Genomic DNA, 19,574 nt, shown 5'->3' on the forward strand with positions numbered 1-19,574 from the left:
TTCGTTGAAGGCATGGGTAAATGTATGAATGGGTTGGTGAGTAGGTTGGTGGATGAATAGGTTGGTGGAAGGCATGGGTGAATGGATGAATGTGTTGATGAGTGGGTGGATAAATGGGTTGGTGGAAGGCATGGGTAAATGGATGAATGGGTTGGTTGAAGGCATGGGTGAATGGATAAATGGGTTGGTGAGTGGGTGGGTTGATGAATGGGTTGGTGGAAGGCATTGATGAATGGAATAATGTGTTGGCGAGTGGATGAATGGGTTAGTGGAAGGCATGGGTGTGTGTGTTACGCCCCCTGGTGGCTCGGAGTAGGACACAACATAAGGGCAACAGGTTTGGGCAAGTGAGGGTGCAGTCACACAAAATCCAAGACACAATGTGAATTCAATATAAAGTATTTATTTACAAAAAGGCAACACAGGGATCAACAAGGACTGTCAGTGGCACCAAAGAAAATAACATAACAAAACCCACCCCCCATTGACAGCTGCTTTGCACCCAAAAAGTACAGTGGGTGGTGCTCACTCTAACCTAGGGTATTAACAACAGGTAAACCTACGTGAATGAAATATGTAAACCCCAGAGTATCTTACCTGTCCTCATTGACCCTGTGCGCACAACCAAATAATTAACAAAGACAAAGATGAAACTAAAGAAGGCTGCTAACAACTAAAGTAATATGGTTTAAACAAATGTGTAATAACTAAAGACAATACAATAAACCAACAAATAAACCAAGCACTCGCAAACACTAGTAAACACTAGCAAATACAATCCAGCTCAAGCCAAAGCAACAACACTGACAAACAAACACAGGACTATTTAAAGGGGAATGGTTGATGGGAGATCTGGAACAGGTGTGGTGATTTGGTGATTGGAACCAGGTGTGCACATCTGTGAATTAGGAGAATGAAAACAGGAGGAGGAGACAGAACAACAACACAAACCAACTACACAAAACAGAACACAATACATGTAGGCCTATAGAGATTGCTAATGTGACGTCATGAACGCAACGCATTTTGGGAATCCGCAGCACAAACAAGTCGGCGCGAGCATAGACATGTACACTCACCTGAATAATTAGGTGATTAGGTTGATGTCCCCTGACCAGTCGCTGTGCTCATAGGGATCAACTCCTTTGACTCCTTTGAGTTTTTCGATGTACCTTGTCTTTGCGTCTTTATTTAATTTTAGTCTGTATGGCCCGACAATGTTTAATTTCTCTTGCTGCATTTGGTGTGATTTTGAAGTGCTTGAAGCCGCTAACTGACAGCTTACAGCTACTGTATGTTCAATACGTACTAGACCAGTTCGCTACTTGGACTGCTTGGACTTCAATTGTTTTCAAGCAGCAAGCAGCGACCTGGCCAAACGTACCCACAATTCTATGCGTTTCATGACGTATATTAGCAATCCTTATACCATGTATAACATATAAGACATACAGAACACTGTACGTAACAGTGTGTTTTACTCAGGATATGACCACACCCTCTGTGTGTGTGTGTGTGTGTGTGTGTGTGTTCCTCGGGATATGACCACACCCTCTGTGTGTGTGTGTGTGTGTGTGTGTGTGTGTTCCTCGGGATATGACCGCACCCTTTGTGTGTGTATGTGTGTGTTACTAAGGATATGACCACAGTGAATCCATACTGTTCAGGTGTGCTGTTCCATTTACTCAGTTTGTGATTTGTTTGTGTTGTAGCGTCTGAAATCAATGACTACAGGCTTAGACACAGGCTTAGCACATACACATACGACACCATTATACACATCCAATTTAATGAGTGAATGTTAAGAACTGAGTTCTCTCAGTTGATTGTGAATCTGGAGAGTTCTCTCACTGTGGCTGTGACATAAATTAAATATTATTGAATCTCCTGGGGCACTACCTTTCTCTCCTTTGTTATTCTGTAATGTGATTCTCAGAGACAGTAACCACTATTGTTGATTGTCTCGTGTGGACTTAATTTCCCATCAGTCCCTGGTGCAGTGCCTCTGGACTCCATCCAGGCCAGTGCGTATGAGGAGAAGATCATCCTGAAGTGGAGGGAGCCCACTCAGAAGTACGGAGTCATTACTCAGTATGAGGTGAGAGACAAGGAACAACAACACAGACACCCACATCTATAAGCCTACACAAACGGCCATGAAAGACCCCCACCCCCCCCCATGGAAATCAAGTTTTAAACCTGGTCTACATGTCTATATGGTTGTTATAGATATAAATGTGGCAAGACATATCATGAGCAAAATCAAGAGTCAATGCCATGTTATGCCAAGTATTTCCACCTTGGAACTGCAGTGTACCAATGACAGTCTAAAAGATACGGAATCAAACAGTCTGGGTTTCATACGTCACATACCTACGGAACCAATCCCCTCTACTTGCAGAGTGGGGATTTACATCTCATTAGCATGAGGCTATGTTGAAATCAGAGCTGTCACAGAAGCCAGGTGTAGCTAATTCGTATATTCATAGCTCCATGATGCTAAATTACGCAAAGGTTTAGAGTTACATCCAAGACATTTTAAGGCCATGAAGTAGAGTTCTAGAGTTCCAGAGTTTGGGTCTCATTCAATTCCCCCCCCCCCCCCCCCCCCCCCCCCCCGAGTCACAAAATAATAAAAGACTCAAACGTAATCCAAATATCAGTCGAATTAAAAATAGTTAGACATTAACATCTCTCTATTTAGCTGTGACAAAGAAAAAAGCGTACAATTTCATTATGGACAATATGACATTCTCCCCCCCAATACAAACAGACTGAGACTGTGTTTAGTCCCCAGAAGTTGGCAGCCTTGAAGCCTGAGTCCTGCTCTTTGATTTGACTGTATCAAAGGGACTCAAAGTGAGATCCCAGAGACAAGCTCAGATATCAGCCCCACATCACATCTCACCTCCTTTGCCCCCACCACACCCAGGGTACACTGCCATGCTTTCCCCTCAGTTCTTTCTCTTTATATCGCTCTCTCTTCTCTTTCTCTTTCTATAGCTATCTCTCTTCTCTCTCTCTCTCTCTCACCTCAGTGGCTTGGGCCCATTGTGACGGTTGGTCTGAGCTCCTGCTCTCTTTCGTCTGTTCTGAGAGAAAAGGAAGACTGTTGACAGGTCACTACTCCCTCAGTTCGCTGGACGATTGCCAACCTTAAGATCATTAGAAAACTCACTTGCTTTAAAACACACTTTCTTTGTTGATCCTTATGATTAATGATTCAGTGACTTAGAATGAATATGGTTTTTTTTTATTGCACAAATGGTTTACAGATTCATTAAAGCCTTGTATTGAAACAGAAAAGGTGATTTGTGACTTAAACATTTTTTCTGAAATATTCGTATTCTTTCAGTCCAATTGAAAAGGGAAGCAATTAAAAAATAATTTCTAGCCGTCTTAGTTATGTCATTACAGCTAGCCTACACCCAGATTAAAGTATTGATTTGTGGGGTAAATTGTTTGATTGATAATCTGCGTAAAAACAGGTGGGAAGTGGTGTGAAGCACATGAAAGGAAAATGAAAAGGGAACTTTTTTGGGAAAAGGCTGAGGGCACTACTTTTCATTATCGTTAAAGGATCGTTATACAATTTTTTTGGAGGGGAAGCTGCGGTTAAAAAAGTAAACAAATAACTTATTCAATGGTCTGTTGAAATGTTGTGATTATTGGATTTGGAAGCGTAGCCTTTGACATTTTGTGATTAAGAGCCATATGAAGAGCTCCTTGAAACGCTGTGGAATTAGTTGGAAGCTGAATTAGGCTATGTGCACACGGAGCCTAGATTCACACCTATCGAATCTTTTAATTTCGAAAAGACAGAGCCTGGTAACGAGAGATTTGCGTAAAAACGGAGCCACCAGATTGTGTTGGACGGGCTGTAGTACATACCTCACACCTGTGGGTGGCGCTTTAGCGCTTTATTTACACAACTGAAAAAACGTGAAAAACCTAGAAGAAGGGACTTAACAGCACGAGGATAAACACATTACACAAGACATTCAAGCTCCAATTAACGACATTACATTATGATGGTTAATAAAATCAGTGGTCAGACTAAAGGATATGCGAAAATGAATTATTTTTTCTATTGATAGTAAAGAGTCTGGAACAGTAACATGACATGTCTGTCATCCCATATCCCATGAGGCATTGCTCCGAGCATTTTACATACATTTATGAGCAAATTAAATCGCTGGCCAATTTATATTTGTGGTCATGAAAGTTATGTTACGTCTGAATAAGAAGAATGAGATCAAGATAGGAGGCTAATCAAAAATCAGAAGACTGGGTTAATGTTAGTGAATTCGAGGCCCACCACGAGTGAGATTTTGAGGGAGAACAAGTTATATATATAGTGGTTGGAGATCGCGAAAAGATCACGTGGGACAATGACGTCATCAGGTTGCGTGAAACCGTGCAGACGAACACCAGCCCCCGTACCGATTCAAATCTACTCACTTTCTACCCCAGACTTTGATCGTTGCGGATACCGTGTGCGGATAGAGAGTGTTCGTCTTTATGATAGGGCTATCTGTATTATGAACAGATCGGACGCAAACAAACTAGACTTCGTATAAACAGCACAATAGCTGGCCTTTAAAAAGAAGGCTGCCTTTGTGTTTGCTAATTAGAATTATATTGGAGCACTTTGATTGGAGGCAGAATGAAAGTGTATTTTTAAGTGGGCTTTATAGATAGGCTTAATTAGGGTAAAGTAAAAAAAAGCCTTTCAGAAACCCCTTCTTGCCTTCTTCCTCTGATGGCCCTTGGTGGTAAAAGGCACAGAAAAGGAAGTGATTCAGACTCACACTGCATGACTTAACAGTATTTGCATGTTTGAAATGGTTGAATAGGTCAGTCCTAATTACCAGTCCTCATTTTTATAGATTGTCTTTTGTTAAGGAAGAAGTAGTAAAATAAAATGTGACTGAGAAAACCTTAGGGCGTTATGACACCTCCGGACCTGCAGGGCGTCAGTATTGAGCTGACTGTTGTATGTGTGTCTCCCTCAGATGTCCTATAAGGCAGTGAGCTCTTTCGACCTGGCGCTGGATCTGTCCAATCAGAGTGGCAGGGTGGTGAAGCAGGGCAATGAGACGTCCCATGTGTTCCTGGGGCTCTACCCTGGCTCCACCTACTCCTTCACACTGAGAGCCAGCAGTGTCAAGGGCTACGGGCCCCCCGCCATCACCCAGGCCACCACACGCATATCAGGTACGATGAGGACCAATCTGGATCACAAGAGAGTTTCAATGAGAATTTAATTTTGGGACATTTTCTGTTTAAAGCAAATGTGTGAGAAAGAGATGAGTGTGAGAGAAACGGTGTTGACGGTTTCTAATGATGTGGATGGAGGGTATGGTACTATGATGACAACTAGGAAAATAGAGCAAATGGGGGAAAAGTGAGACTTTGAACTGAAGAGTTCTTGACGAGGTGATGTGTGTGTGTGTGTGTGTGTGTGTGTGTTTATGCAGAGGGATTGAGAAAGAGAGGGAAAGCTAATTGAAAACTGAGCAAGTAACAAAGCTACAGAATAAAGAGTTATTTGATGAAGGATTTTGTATGTGTGATGGTTGGAAGGAGAGAGTGAGAAAGAATAAACCTTTTAAGTCACTGATATGTGTGTGTGTTTGTGTGTGTGTGTGTGTGTTTGTGTGTGTGTGTGTGTGTGTGTGTGTGTGTGTGTGTGTGTGTGTGTGTGTGTGTGTGTGTGTGTCTACAGCTCCTTCTATGCCTGCCTATGATCAAGAGACGTCCATCAACCAGACTGACAGCACTGTGACTATTCTCCTGAAGCCAGCCAAGAGCAGAGGAGCTCCAATCAGGTATACACAAACACACACACACACACACACACACACACACACACACACACACACACACATACATACACACACCTATCCTATCCATGTGCTCATCAGAATAAACTCACTGAAGAGATGCAGAAGTGCGAACAAAATACAAACGTATTTTAATGTGTGATGAATGCATAACTGTGTGACGCAATGTGTGTACAGGTGCATATGTGTGTTCAAGAATGTGTTTGTGTAAGTGTTAAGCAGCATAACAACATAGGTATAGAAACCTGTTTGTATTATAGCCCAGAAGCTCTGCCCCTGTTGCAGGTATATGAATTGAAAGGTGAATTGAATTGAAAATCTGAGGTGGTATGCAAGTGTGAATGTGTGTGCATGTGCATATACTGTCAGTTTCTCCTACGTAGTTGTAAGTGGTTGCCATGACAGAAAGGTCTGCTTGTTTTATGAAGATTTTCTTTTCCTCAAAGACACTCTTAGAAGATATATATATATATATATATATATATATATATATATATATATATATATATATATATATATATATTATGGCATGCCGTTCAGGAAATTAACATTTGTATACAATACAATGTTATAATGTAATATATACAAAAGTCTGAATATATATACAAAAGTCTGAATATATATATATACAAAAGTCTGAATATATATACAAAAGTCTGAATATATATACAAAAGTTTGAATATATATACAAAAGTCTACATGCAGTTACTCTTATTATATGTGTGTATATACAGGTGCATCTCAATAAATTAGGATATGATCAAAAAGTTGATTTATTTCAGTAATTTTATTAAAAAAGTGAAATTCATATATTATATAGATGCAATACACACAGACTGATCTATTTCAAGTGTTTTTTTCTTTTAATTTTGATGATTATAACTGACAGTTAATGAAAACCCAAAATTCAGTATCTCAGAAAAAATTTGAATATTGTGAAAAAGTTCATATTATAGACTCATGGTGTCACACTCTAATCAGCTAATTAACTCAAAACACCGCAAGAGGTTTCCTGAGTCTTTAAATGGTCTCTCAGTATAGTTCAGTAGACTACACAATCATGGGGAAAACTGCTGACTTGACAGTTGTCCAGAAGACAATCATTGACATCCTGCACAAGGAGGGTAAGACAAAAAAGGTCATTGCTAAAGAAGCTGGCTCTTCACAGAGTGCTGTATCCAAGCACATTAATGGGAAGTTGAATGGAAGGAAAAAATGTGGTAAAAAAAAGGTGCACAAGCAACAGGGATAACTGCATCTTTGAGAGGATTGTGAAACAAGGCCCATTCAAGAATTCGGGGGAGATTCACAAGGAGTGGACTGCAGCTGGAGTCAGTGATTCAAGAGCCACCACGCACAGACGTATCCAGGACATGGGCTTCAACTGCCCCATTCCTTGTGTCAAGCCACTCTTGAACCAGAGACAACGTCAGAGGCGTCTCACCTGGGCTAAGGACAAAAAGGACTGCACTGTTGCTCAGTGGTCCAAAGTTCTCTTTTCAGATGAAAGTAAATTTTGCATTTCATTTGGAAAATTAAGGTCCTTGAGTCTGGAGGAAGAGAGGAGAGGCACAGAATCCAAGTTGCTTGAGGTCCAGTGTAAAGTTTCCAGAGTCAGTGATGGTTTGGGGTGCCATGTCATCTGCTGGTGTTGGTCCACTGTGTTTCATCAGGTCCAAGGTCAGCGCAGCCATCTACCAGGAAGTTCTAGAGCACATCATGCTTCTCTCTGCTTAATGGAGATGCAGATTTCATTTTCCAGCAGGACTTGGCACCTGCGCACACTTCCAAAGGGACCAGTACCTGGTTTAAGGACCATGGTATCCCTGTTCATAATTGGCAAGCAAACTCACCTGACCTTAACCCCATAGAGAATATATAGGGTATTGTGAAAAGGAAGATGCAAGACACCAGACCCAACAACGCAGAAGATCTGAAGGCCGCTATCAGAGCAACCTGGGCTTCCATAACACCTCAGCAGTGCCATAGACTGATCGCCTCCATGCCACGCCGCATTGCTGCAGTAATTCATGCAGAAGGAGCCCCGACCTAGTATTGAGAGCTGTACATGTTCATACTTTTCAGGAGTCCAACATTTCTTTGTTTAAAATCCTTTTTTCTATTGGTCTTCAGTAATATTCTAATTCTTTGAGATACTGAATTGTGGGGTTTCATTAGCTGTCAGTTATAAACATCAAATGTAAAAGAAATAATCACTTGAAATATATCAGTCTGTCTGTAATGAATCTATATTTTATATGAGTTTCACTTTTTGAATAGAATTACTGAAATAAATCAACTTTTTGATGATATTCTAATTTATTGAGATGCACCTGTATATATGTGAAGTGATGGCGGAAAATACAGCAGCCAGCCAACATCTCAAAGCACAGATGGGTCCCCTGCATCAGTCACACTTATCTGACATTTTAATGGATTCCCAATTTTTTATTTTTTTTTTAAAGCTATACAAGGCGAATATCCATTTGCTGTCTTGGCAGTAATGTAGTGATAACGAACGCTAAGAACACGAGCCAGCCCTTTGTGTGTGCGAGTGTGTGTGTTATATACATACATATTTTCTGTAATTGCCATGGTAAACAAATATGGCCTTAGAAATACTCATTGGCATGTTGGCATGTTGGATGCCAGGAACAGATCAGAGCCTTCATGTCCAGAGGGTGTATTGGAGGGAAAACGAGTGTTACTGTCACTTTAAGAGGATTAAGACAGTGTTGCCTGTCAGTCTTGTTACAGCTTGTCAAACCACATCAATAATGGTCCATAATTCACCCCCTCACTCAAACCGAAAAACAGATGAGGTTCTCTTTGGTCTCAAATGTATGAAAGAGTTGAGCTCAATAAACTCAAATAGTTATCTGTCAATACTTGTGCATATATACTCATAAACACTTAAAAGAGTTTAGGTAGAGGGAGGAAATAGGAGAAATAATGGAGTTGAAGGTAAAGTTATAATGTGTAATCTGCACTATCTTAGGGAAGCTCAGGATGGAGTGGAGGCCTTCAGGTAGTCAGCGGTATCGGGTTGCCATGGCGTTGGTAGCTCAGTGGGAGGATAATTGGTGTCAGATGAGGGAGAGAGACTCTGTCATGGCTACAGGTGGTGGCCTCCAACTCCAGCAAGTCCTCCTCAACTTTTTCATTAAAAAAGCCCATCCAAGGGTTTCATGCAGTCTCTCTTTCTCTCCCTCTGTCGGTCTCTCTCTCTCTATGACAGTCTCGCTCTGGTTTGTCTTTGTCTGTCAGTCTTTCTTTGTTTCACCCTTCTCCATTCTGTTCTCCCTGGTAGGTCTGTGAGATGATATGTCAGAAGGAGTAGCAGTCACAGATTGTAATCCATCACTTGTTTGACCTGTGGGACTGTTAATGGTAGACAAGTCAAGAGATATGGAGGGGGAAAAATGGGAGGAGGGTTGTGTTGTGATGAGCAGAAGAGTTAGATCGGGCTGAAAGAGGAGGGGAAGCCATCACATGGAGAGAGAAATATAGAAATTGGAAATGTTTTATGCTCCCTAACTGCTCCTCCATACTAAAGACCTATTTCTGTAGCCCCCCACACTCCCATGAGAACCCAGGGTGATATGTAGGGCCAAAGGGAAGGGGCTTTAAAATGCCACTGTGTCAAGAACAGGAGCCACTTCATTCATCACCACCTGCATTACATTCACATTCATACGCTTCTCACACTGCCATTAATCACTGCCATTGTAATACACTAATTCTGTCTTAACGTCTCATTAAGACATCAAAGACAGCAGCTCAGGACCATGGCCAGCTCAGGGCCATATCTGTCCAGGAGTTACCTGTCTTCCAGAGTACTGGAAGTAGAGTTTAAGCTGTGTATGTGCTTATAAGCTGTTGCTGTTAATGTGTCTTTTGTTTGTTGTGTTTCACACTGGTTTGAGCAGATGCTTTAATGACAGATTAACGTGTGTAAATACAGCATAAAGGATGTGTGTGTGTGTGAGTGTGTGTGTGGTGTTTTTTCAAGGGTGAAAATTGACATTAAATATGACAGGAATAATTACCTAATATAAATATTAAATCTGAAATCAAGCACACATACATTCTCACACACTAAACTTAGCTATGGTCCATTATCCACAGGTGGTGTTAATAATTTGTTTTCCTTTTGTTATTGTTTTTTAAAAAAATTTATTCTCAGTTTCAGCTCTCATTACCCCTAGGCATTATGTAAAAGCCTGCATATGTGGAATGTTGAGTCTGTGCAAGATCCAGGTCAGATTAGCGGCAGACTTTACTGACTGACTTTATCTGGAGTGCTGAGGTCGCACTGTTTTAAATTTACACTCCTGTCCTCGTCTCTTTGTCTGACTTCATCGCACTCTTCGGTTTGAACCTCCCAAAGAAACTCTGATGAAGGCTTAACACCCTAGACGTCTGTCTCTCTGTCAGCTCTGCTGAGACGTCGGTCTCTCTGTCAGCTCTGATGATCCATGAAAACCTCTCTCTCTCTCTCTCTCTCTGCACAGCCTCTTTTTCTCATCTGTTTCTTTTATATAGCAGCCCTCAGAGCTCCAACCATCTCAGGTGAGATCTGCAAACCATCTTCATAAACAAACTGACAAACCTTCAAACCACTCAGTCAGGCACTCTGGAATTCCAAGCAGCATGGATCTCTGATCTGATGAAAGTTTGAAATCCGGGAAGAGGGTCCCCAGGCGGTCTGGAACGTACTTCAGTTTTGGTGCACGATCCCTGGTGTTGGTTGACGTGCCCAGGCCATGCATCCAGGCTGTGCTTAATGTACCCAGGTTGTGTTGATCCTACTCGGGCTATGTGGAGTCCCGGGTTCCCTTCAGGCCTGGAGCTAGAGCTCGATCTCTTATGCCTTCATGTGTGTGACATGCCAACTTAGAAATACATAGCTACACACACACACACACACACACACACACCATATGAAATTCTGCAAAGATATTATCACCTATATGTGGCCAACACCTATGTTTCCAAGGTTCAGAGCCAAAAGAAAAGGCCAGAAATGTACTGCATATATAATTGTTACAATATCTTTGCACCTCTGAAAATAGATTTTTTTTTTTAAATGTAGGTTTAGACTTAATTCAATTCATTTCCATTTTCAATTTCCATTATTTAAGCAAACCAAAACATTGATTAATGACATTCTTACTGCTCTCAGACTATTGGTGCTGAGTTTGTGCTGAATCCAAGCATATTATGAAGCACTTTCGGATCAATGTTATTTAAATAAGTAAAATACATAAAACATGTCAAGGCATGCCAGACTACCTCAAAAGTGTCTGACAGGTCTCAGCCTCCAGAGGGTTAACACACACACACACACACACACAAACACAAACACAAACACAAACACAACACACACACACACACACACACACACACACACACACACACACACACACACACACACACACACACACACACACACACACACACACACACACACACACACACACACACACACACACACACGCATGCATTTTAAAGAAGGTTCACCCTATTAAAATGTGATCACAGAAGAGTAAGCACAGCTTGAATGGCACTAAGGGCAAACAGTGGTTATTAATGATTTATAGATGGCTAGTAAAGACTTGAAGCCTGCTCATCGGAGCACCAGCTTCAATAATAAATTCAGTGAAGAAGAAAAAGTAAGGAAAGTGACTACTGTAGATTTTCACTGAGTGGCTACAACTAGCTCTGTGTGAAACCAATAAATCCACTTCAAACTCTCTACTCTCATCGAAAACTAAACAGTCATCTAATTACTTCATTAAATTACCTTTTTACTTTTAGTTCGGTTACCTGAGTGCCGGTAACCAGGCCTACTGACATCAGTCGTTGCCTTTACACCTGTGATGTAAATCCACATTGACCAATTGACTTCTCAGGCTTTGAATTCCATATCCAATCAAATTATGTTTAGTGGCCTGAACCTTACCCTGATTGGTCAGGATGCATTTTCAGAGAACATTTCAATCGCGTCAATTGTGTTTGCTATGCCGGCTTTGTTTACCCAACACTGTGGCAGGTAGGTTGATCAAATTCACCCGCCACTACCCAATTTCACCCTCCACTTCACAATTGTACCCGCCACTGCTGGGTAGCCAGGGCTAATGTCCCTGCTCTTCAGTACCTGTACTTTCCCTGAAGTATTAGCTGTAATACTCACTGGAGTATCCTTAGCTGTACTACTCCCTGTAGTATCCTTAGCTGTACTGCTCCCTGGAGTATCCTTAGCTCTACTACTCATTGGAGTATCCTTAGCTGTATTACTCCCTGGAGTTTCCTTAGGTGTACTACTACCTGGAGTTTTGTTAGCTGTATTACTCACTAGAGTATAATTAGCTGTACTTCTCCCTGGGGTTTCCTTAGGTGTACTACTACCTGGAGTTTCCTTATCTTTACTACTTCCTTGAGTATTAGCTGTACTACTTCACATCTGCTCTCTTATGGTAGTAAATGAATAGCATATATGCTAATAAATGAATAGCATGTACAAGATCTTTACGTTTTTTTTTCTCCTAATGTAAAATGTAACCATAAGATAAACTGAAGACTATTGTGCTTGTCTTTGCATAGCATATGTGTCTGTGTCTACTCTGCTGATGTTTTGTAAAGAGAGAAATGGAGAGCAGTAGAGTGGCAAAGGCAAAGGCCAGTTGGGTTCCTTGGTGAGGCTACAGTATCCAGTGGCCTCATTAAGTCCTGTGCTGATATACCCACACACTTTATATTCAACGATAACCTTTTCCATCCGAGCAAACACACTAGACAAACTCCCAACTTATTACAGATTAGCCAGCCCAAAGGTCAGATCAGCATTAGTCAACATGAGCTCCTGCACTCAAGCCCACAAGAAATGAAAGTCTTGGTATGTGCATGTGTGTGTGTGTGTGTGGGTGTGTGTGTGTGTGTGTGTGTGTGTGTGTGTGCGTGTGTGTGTGTGAGTGTGTTTGTGCGTGTGTGTGTGTGTGTGTGTTTGTGGTTATGCTAACATATGCATGGTGCCCACTTTTTCTGTCACATGGTCTGTGCTGATATTAATGTTTTGTATGAGTGTGTGTTGGTAGAGAGGGTCCTTCTTCTCTTCACACAAGCACTAACACACACACACACACACACACACACACACACATACACACACACACGCACACATACACATTAACAAACAAAGAGGCTGATCTGATGAGGGCATTCCAATTATAGTAGAAATATGACCTTTAAGTCTTTGATTTATTAGCAAGCAAATAATCAGTATAGCACGTGTATGAATGTAGCATAGCTGGAGAAGATAAACAGGAAACAGACTTAAGAGAAAGTAACAAAAAGTGAAGAGTAATCTGTATGTGTGTCTCTGTTTGTGTGCTTCAATGGAATGATAGACTGGAGTGTTCATGTAAGCGATGAAAGGAACCCTCAGACAGTCTCAGCAGCAGCGCTCGTTGCAGTCAGGACCCCTAGAGGGGACGGACAAGCTGATAGATGCTGTGGGCCATTATGTTCCCATTCCAGAGAGCTGCAGCAGAAGAGAACAGAACAGAACAGAAGAGCTCATCTGTCTGAGTGGCACCTGGCGCTGCAGGGGGCCTGTGGGCCTGGCTGCTGTTTCTAATCCATCACCCAGAGAGCAGCTGGGGAAGGAACCAGTCTGGCCCTGATGACTGGGCAGGGCCTCTCTATTATATGTGCTCTACTGCTCTATTTAATGACTCTTCAAATATTATATACACTACATATAGTATAAATATGAAATAAACTACATACAGTATATATACCGTACATATAATGAACTACATATTGGTACAAATTCACAGGGATATAGTTTGTGTCATGTTTAATGTTTTAAAAGCTCCGCCTTCTATAAAGGGGGAATTTTGACATAAACATGTTTATTATGTTCCTCCATCCTGAGCTGCCCTCGCTTTTATTTCTCTCATAGAACTGTCCTCTGTACTCATATGCCACTGTCCTTTTTGTCTCTCCCCTCTCTCTCTCTTTCTCTTTCACTCTTTCCCTCACCATCTTTTATTTTCTTCCTCTTCCCCCTCTCTCTCCCTCTCTCTCCCTCTCCCTCTTTCACTCTATTCCTCTTCCTCTCTCTCCCTCTCTCTCTCCCTCACCCTCTTTCACTCTCTTCCTCTCCCCCTCTCTCTCTCCTTCTCATTCCCTCTCCCCCGCTCTCAGTGTGTATCAGGTGGTGGTGGAGGAGGAGCGTCCTCGGCGGAGCCGCGGGGCTGCTGAGATTCTCCGCTGCTACCCGCTGCCTGTGCACTTCCTCAATGCCAGTCAGCCGGGCTCGCACTACTACTTCAGTGCCCAGTTCCCTGCCAGCCAGCTGCAGAGCCCCCGCTCCTTCGTCGTGGGCGACAACAAGACATACAGCGGCTTCTGGAACGCACCGCTGCTGCCCCACAAGAGCTACAGTATTTACTACCAGGCAGTCAGCACTGCCAACGGGGTGGGTTTCAGCACGACATACAACCACACACACACACACACACACACACACACACACACACACACACACACACACACAGACACACATACACACACACACACACACAGACACACACACTCTCTCTCTCTCTCTATCTCTGTTTCTCTCTCACTCACACACAGTCTCTCTCTCTCTCTCTCTCTTGCACTCTGTCTCTCTTTCTCTCTCACACACACACATACACATACACTATCTGTCTCTCCCTGTCTCTCTCTCTCTCACACATACACTCACAGTGCTATACCTATTTGACCATCATTAGGGAGAGAAAACATTAAACAGAAACACTCTCACACTCTCTTTGTCTTTCACACATACGCACACACACACACGCACACACACACACACACACACACACACACACAAACAACAACAAAAAAGCAGTCTGTCACTTGTGCTTTAATGTGTTTTTCCTCTCATTTGAGCATATTTGCCCAGGCTCTCTACCTTTGTGCCAGTGTGTAGAGAGATCATAATGACAGGCTTCCCACTACCCACTTTTAGAGCATTCTCTGCACAAAAAGACACACACTCTTTCACATCAACTTCCTTCGACTTAACTGAGCTCTTCATTTATGTGAAATTTCCTGTTTTAACATTTGCTAATGAAGCAGGAGAAAAGCCTTCCTCCCACACATTACTTTCAGGGTCGAGTTATTCATTAGAAACATGACAGCACCTCTTAATGCACCATAATGTGCGGGTGAGCAGGAGCAGCAAACACACATCCTGACAACCCCAGTCCGCCTACGCCTCGGCTTTACAAGTCCCACCTCAGGCAGTGGAGAAATACAACACACTGCTATTTACTCTCAAACACATGCAGTACATGTACTGCACATGATCCTGTTAACAGGGGGTTTATTCTTGCTCCTGTCACCATTGTGCTTGCTCTATGGGGGATTCATGCCCTTGGCTCTGTAAAGCGCCCTTGAGACAATTGTATTGTTTTGGCACCTTATAAAAAAAAATATAAATAATTGAATTGTTGTAAGATGGACAAGATGGTATTTAACGTGTTGATGTAAATGCCTTAAAACAGTTTATAACAGTTAATGCACAGGGCATTATTTTACAAACTTTACCAAGCAATACAAATACAACAAAACATATAAAATATGTTGTAACATATCAGTGCTTTAAAATGGACTGATAATGAACCTACCAGTACAGTCTACTAAACCAAGGGCCAGATGGACCTCCGGGGTAGACTGGGTTTGTGATCAAGTTGTGCGACCAAGTCGAAATTTAGAAGCAGGGCCACAACATCAGTCACATAGTATCCATAGTATGAAGTTATTTCAAGTTTGTTGTATTTTTATGTGTATAGTTTATGTTTAGTTTTATATTTCTATCATATGGAGCATACGTCAGACTACTAGATTCAGGCTTGAGTCTGTCCGCCTGACATTTTTCAGGACATCAATTGCTGAACAGCTTCCTGAGTTTTCATGGCCACTTGCCTGCTAACAGTGGATTTAACAGTGGGTGAATTTGTTCGGCTTATATTTTTTCACGCGCCCTTGAATTTGACATATGTAAGCCACTTAAGGTGGCCAATTGTGTTTGTGTGTTGTGTTTGTAGTTTGGGAGTTGTCGTTTTCTTATGTTGAATTTGTGCCAGTGCTGTTTCGACATTGTAGAATATATTTATACATAATAATAATTATGAATTATAACAATAAATAAATATTGGTATAAACATTGTTAGAAGTAAATTGCACCAGTGCTACTACATATTTGTTCACAATTGCATTCAACATTTTTACTTGCATATGCAGCTGATTGATCGCACTCTCGAGCTCTGCACTCAGAGATTGAATGCGTGCGTGTATGTGAGTGTGTGTGAGTGTGTTTTTTTTTTCTGCTTTTGTAAATCTAAACTGCCAGGGACTCATTTTCCCCTTTTCTTCCCTCCTTCTCTTTCACACAGGAGACAAAAATAGACTGTGTGCGAGTTGCCACCAAAGGTAGGAGCAACTTCTCCCTACACAACCACAGAAACATAATCCACAGCCCCGCTCTATCTATGTCTGCCCCCTCACACCTGCCATTTGTTTCAACTAGAGTCAGAGTCAGAGCAAATTGGAATCTCATCCCATCCTGTGCCAAAGTTAACTAACAGTTAAGCCAGATCTGCGGTGCCAGCGCAAAATTGTTACAAGCACTGGACACTTGCAGTAAACTGACCTAATTCCCACTGACCATCTTGTGTGTTTGTAAATATCTTTAAAGCGGATGTGTCCTAGATCAGGACCACACCTGTTCCAGAGACATCCAGGCCCTCCATTAACTCATTAACCAATGAAAAAGAGTAGCTGCTAACCTTTTCCGCTTCTGTTAAGTTCTTCTCTTAAACAAAGCCTGTTCTCTCACTCTTTTTCTGTTTCTCTCTTTCTCTCTTTTTCTCTTTCTCTTCTTCTCAGCTGCTATCCTGCTGACTCAGCTCACTACTCCATATCTGCGTGTGGCTCCTGCTGCCGGTGACAACCAGCTAACAGGTCAGATACTCACACACTCATATGCTCACTCAACAGCCTCTCTGTATGGGGTTTGTCTCCTTACAGATCCAGCATTAATCTTCCAGGCTACCTGCATGTACTATTTCTGTGTGTGTGTGTGTGTGTGTGTGTGTGTGTGTGTGTTTGTGTGGTAGTTTGAACTCAAACTGTGTTTCGAGCCTTCTCTTTTCCCCACATCTTGCCATGTTGTCTCTTTCACTCGCCCTCGCTCCCTTCACATATGTGCCACAGTGTCAACATCTGCAGTGGACAACCCTTAGAAAGCATACTGAAAACGATACAATTAAGGGAGTGAGCACATGTTGTGTGACAGTCTGTTAACAGACCAGTGGAGCCGTAACAAAGTGGACAGTGAGCACTGACAAGTCAGACTAGTAATCTCTCTCCAAACAGCACCACAGACACAGACTTACAGTAAGTGACGGATGAGAAAACACTGACACATGTACAAAATAAAACCTACAGGAAGACATACTAATCCATACTGTTATCACACACACATTGAAACAGACCCACACAGCGCAGCCAGGAATTTTTCGATGGAATGTATTGTGTATTGGACGGTGAAATTGCAGGGGGTCTCATATCCTTGGGGAGGGCAAGCTTGGTGGTTCACTCAAGGCTATTCCAGCTCTCGAAAAGCAAACACACAGACACACACTTAATCAGAAACACACACACAAACACACACTCACTCAGAAACACACACACCCACACACCCAAATACACACACACACACACATAAAAACACACACATTCTCAGACACACACACACACACAAACACGCACATATTAAGAAACACATCCACACACACTCTCAGAGAAGCACACAGACACATCTCAGTCTAGACTGGTCAGGGGAGGGCCGGCTGATTCCATCTCTCCATTTGTCATCACAGACGTCTGTCGTCATGGGAGCTAGATGCACTTACAGGTATCTGTAAGGTATCTGGAGGTATCTTTGCCACTGGAGAGGGGCAAAAAGAGAGAGAGGGAGATAGACTTATCAGCAGTGAGAACCCCTCAGGAGTGTCTTGAGCCGTGTGTTGGGCATGTAATTATAGTGACATTGTTCTCGGTTATCTGGTTCACAGTGTGTTACAAGTAACAAGTCTTTTATTTTCAGATGCACAAAAATGACACAGGATCAGACTGGGCACTGAAATTCTTAGGACAAGGCACCTCACAACAACCTACCATAACATAACATAACATAACATAACATAACGTAGTATAACATAACATAACATGACATACACTCTGTACAAGTACTCTAAACTTAATTTACACGTAATAATAACCAAAATAACCTTACTAAATATACAAAATAAATATACAATACAGTATGCTAAACATATAACAATATGTGAATATTACCAGTGCCGTCACTGGCCAATCACTGGTCTCTGCCGTGATGGCCAAAAAGGGGGCTCACTTGATAGGGACGTAGCAGATAACAGTAGCAGTCTCAGCTCAGCATGGACCACAGCAGCATCCAGGCCTGGACAAGGACTGGACAGAGTCCAATCATCCAGACTGATTATCTCATTTCTGTCAGAAAATTAACCAGATAACAAATTCCAGCGAAAGCCAGAATTATGATTTGCAACTCCAAATGTTGAGCATTACACAACAGGACAAATGACTGCAGATTGGGGATGCAAAGACTGTTAAAATAGAGGGGTTATAAACTATTGTGTGTTTAGAACCATTATGACTGCAACAGTCCCTTCATCTTGCTGGTGATGAACAGTAGGACTTCAGAATAATATAACTCTGCATGACATTTCACCTTTGACCCCTGACTCCTGGGTTACATACAGGTGCGGCCACCCATAAGCCAGACGCTGTGGAACCAGAGAAGCAGACTGACCACACGGTTAAGATCGCTGGGGTCATCGCCGGGATCCTGCTCTTCGTCATCATCTTCCTCGGTGTGGTGCTCCTCATGAAGAAAAGGTAAGGCCAGTACACGCCTGCAGATGGAGGGAGAGAGAGAAGGGGTAGAAATGAATGTTGGCTCGGAGCATTTAGTGTTCTATAAACCTAAACCTCAATGTCCATTTGGACTTTGGATTCTTAACCAAAGGCCACGTTTCAACTAAAATCTAAAGATTTAATGATTCAAAACAATGTAAGAGCTATACAGGAACGTTTGTTAAATATAGTTGTGTTGTGCAATTTCAAAAACAGCAAACAATACTACTACTATACATTTTGTTTGCATAATTGTGTTTTCAACCCTTCTTTGCATTCATAAATCAAATTGAATGTGGGCTAAGAGTGTGGAACTAGGTTGTGGAACATGGCTGTGATTAAAGTTTTACCTGCACTTTTAAGGAGTTTCCGTAGATACCTCAGAGATTTTAAATGACTGTTCAGTGTCTACATTAGCCTATATATTTGTGAAAAAGGCCACCAAGTCTGTGGAATGTGAGGATGGAAATGTTAGTTGTAGGCTAGATAAGGAATAGTTACATACCTGACATAAGCAGCATCAGCAGCATCTCTATGAAAGTCCAGATGCTCCACAGGACCACACACTCACCCCACCTAACCACCTCTTTTCTGAGAAACATCTCTTCAGTGAGTCAGAGAGTTTGTGTGCGGATGTGTGTGTGTGTGTGTGTGTGTGTGTGTGTGTGTGTGTGTGTGTGTGTGTGTGTGTGTGTGTGTGTGTG

The 19,574-nt window shown here is 42.0% G+C and overlaps 1 protein-coding gene across 1 annotated transcript in view; it reads left to right on the forward strand.

The window, feature by feature from the left end:
- Positions 1-19,574, forward strand: part of LOC308363283 (receptor-type tyrosine-protein phosphatase mu-like) — a gene marked incomplete at both ends in the record, with an annotated part of 177,696 nt that overhangs the window by 86,074 nt on the left and 72,048 nt on the right. Inside the window, 7 exons of the mRNA XM_080836087.1 lie at positions 1,989-2,098; positions 5,016-5,217; positions 5,729-5,831; positions 14,059-14,332; positions 16,305-16,341; positions 16,798-16,872; positions 18,717-18,852. Of these exons, the coding sequence (XP_080692213.1) occupies positions 1,989-2,098; positions 5,016-5,217; positions 5,729-5,831; positions 14,059-14,332; positions 16,305-16,341; positions 16,798-16,872; positions 18,717-18,852 (937 nt within the window). The remainder of the gene's footprint in view (positions 1-1,988; positions 2,099-5,015; positions 5,218-5,728; positions 5,832-14,058; positions 14,333-16,304; positions 16,342-16,797; positions 16,873-18,716; positions 18,853-19,574) is intronic.

The sequence above is a fragment of the Sprattus sprattus genome (assembly GCF_963457725.1).
Source record: "Sprattus sprattus genome assembly, chromosome: 4".
NCBI classification, from domain to species: domain Eukaryota; kingdom Metazoa; phylum Chordata; class Actinopteri; order Clupeiformes; family Clupeidae; genus Sprattus; species Sprattus sprattus.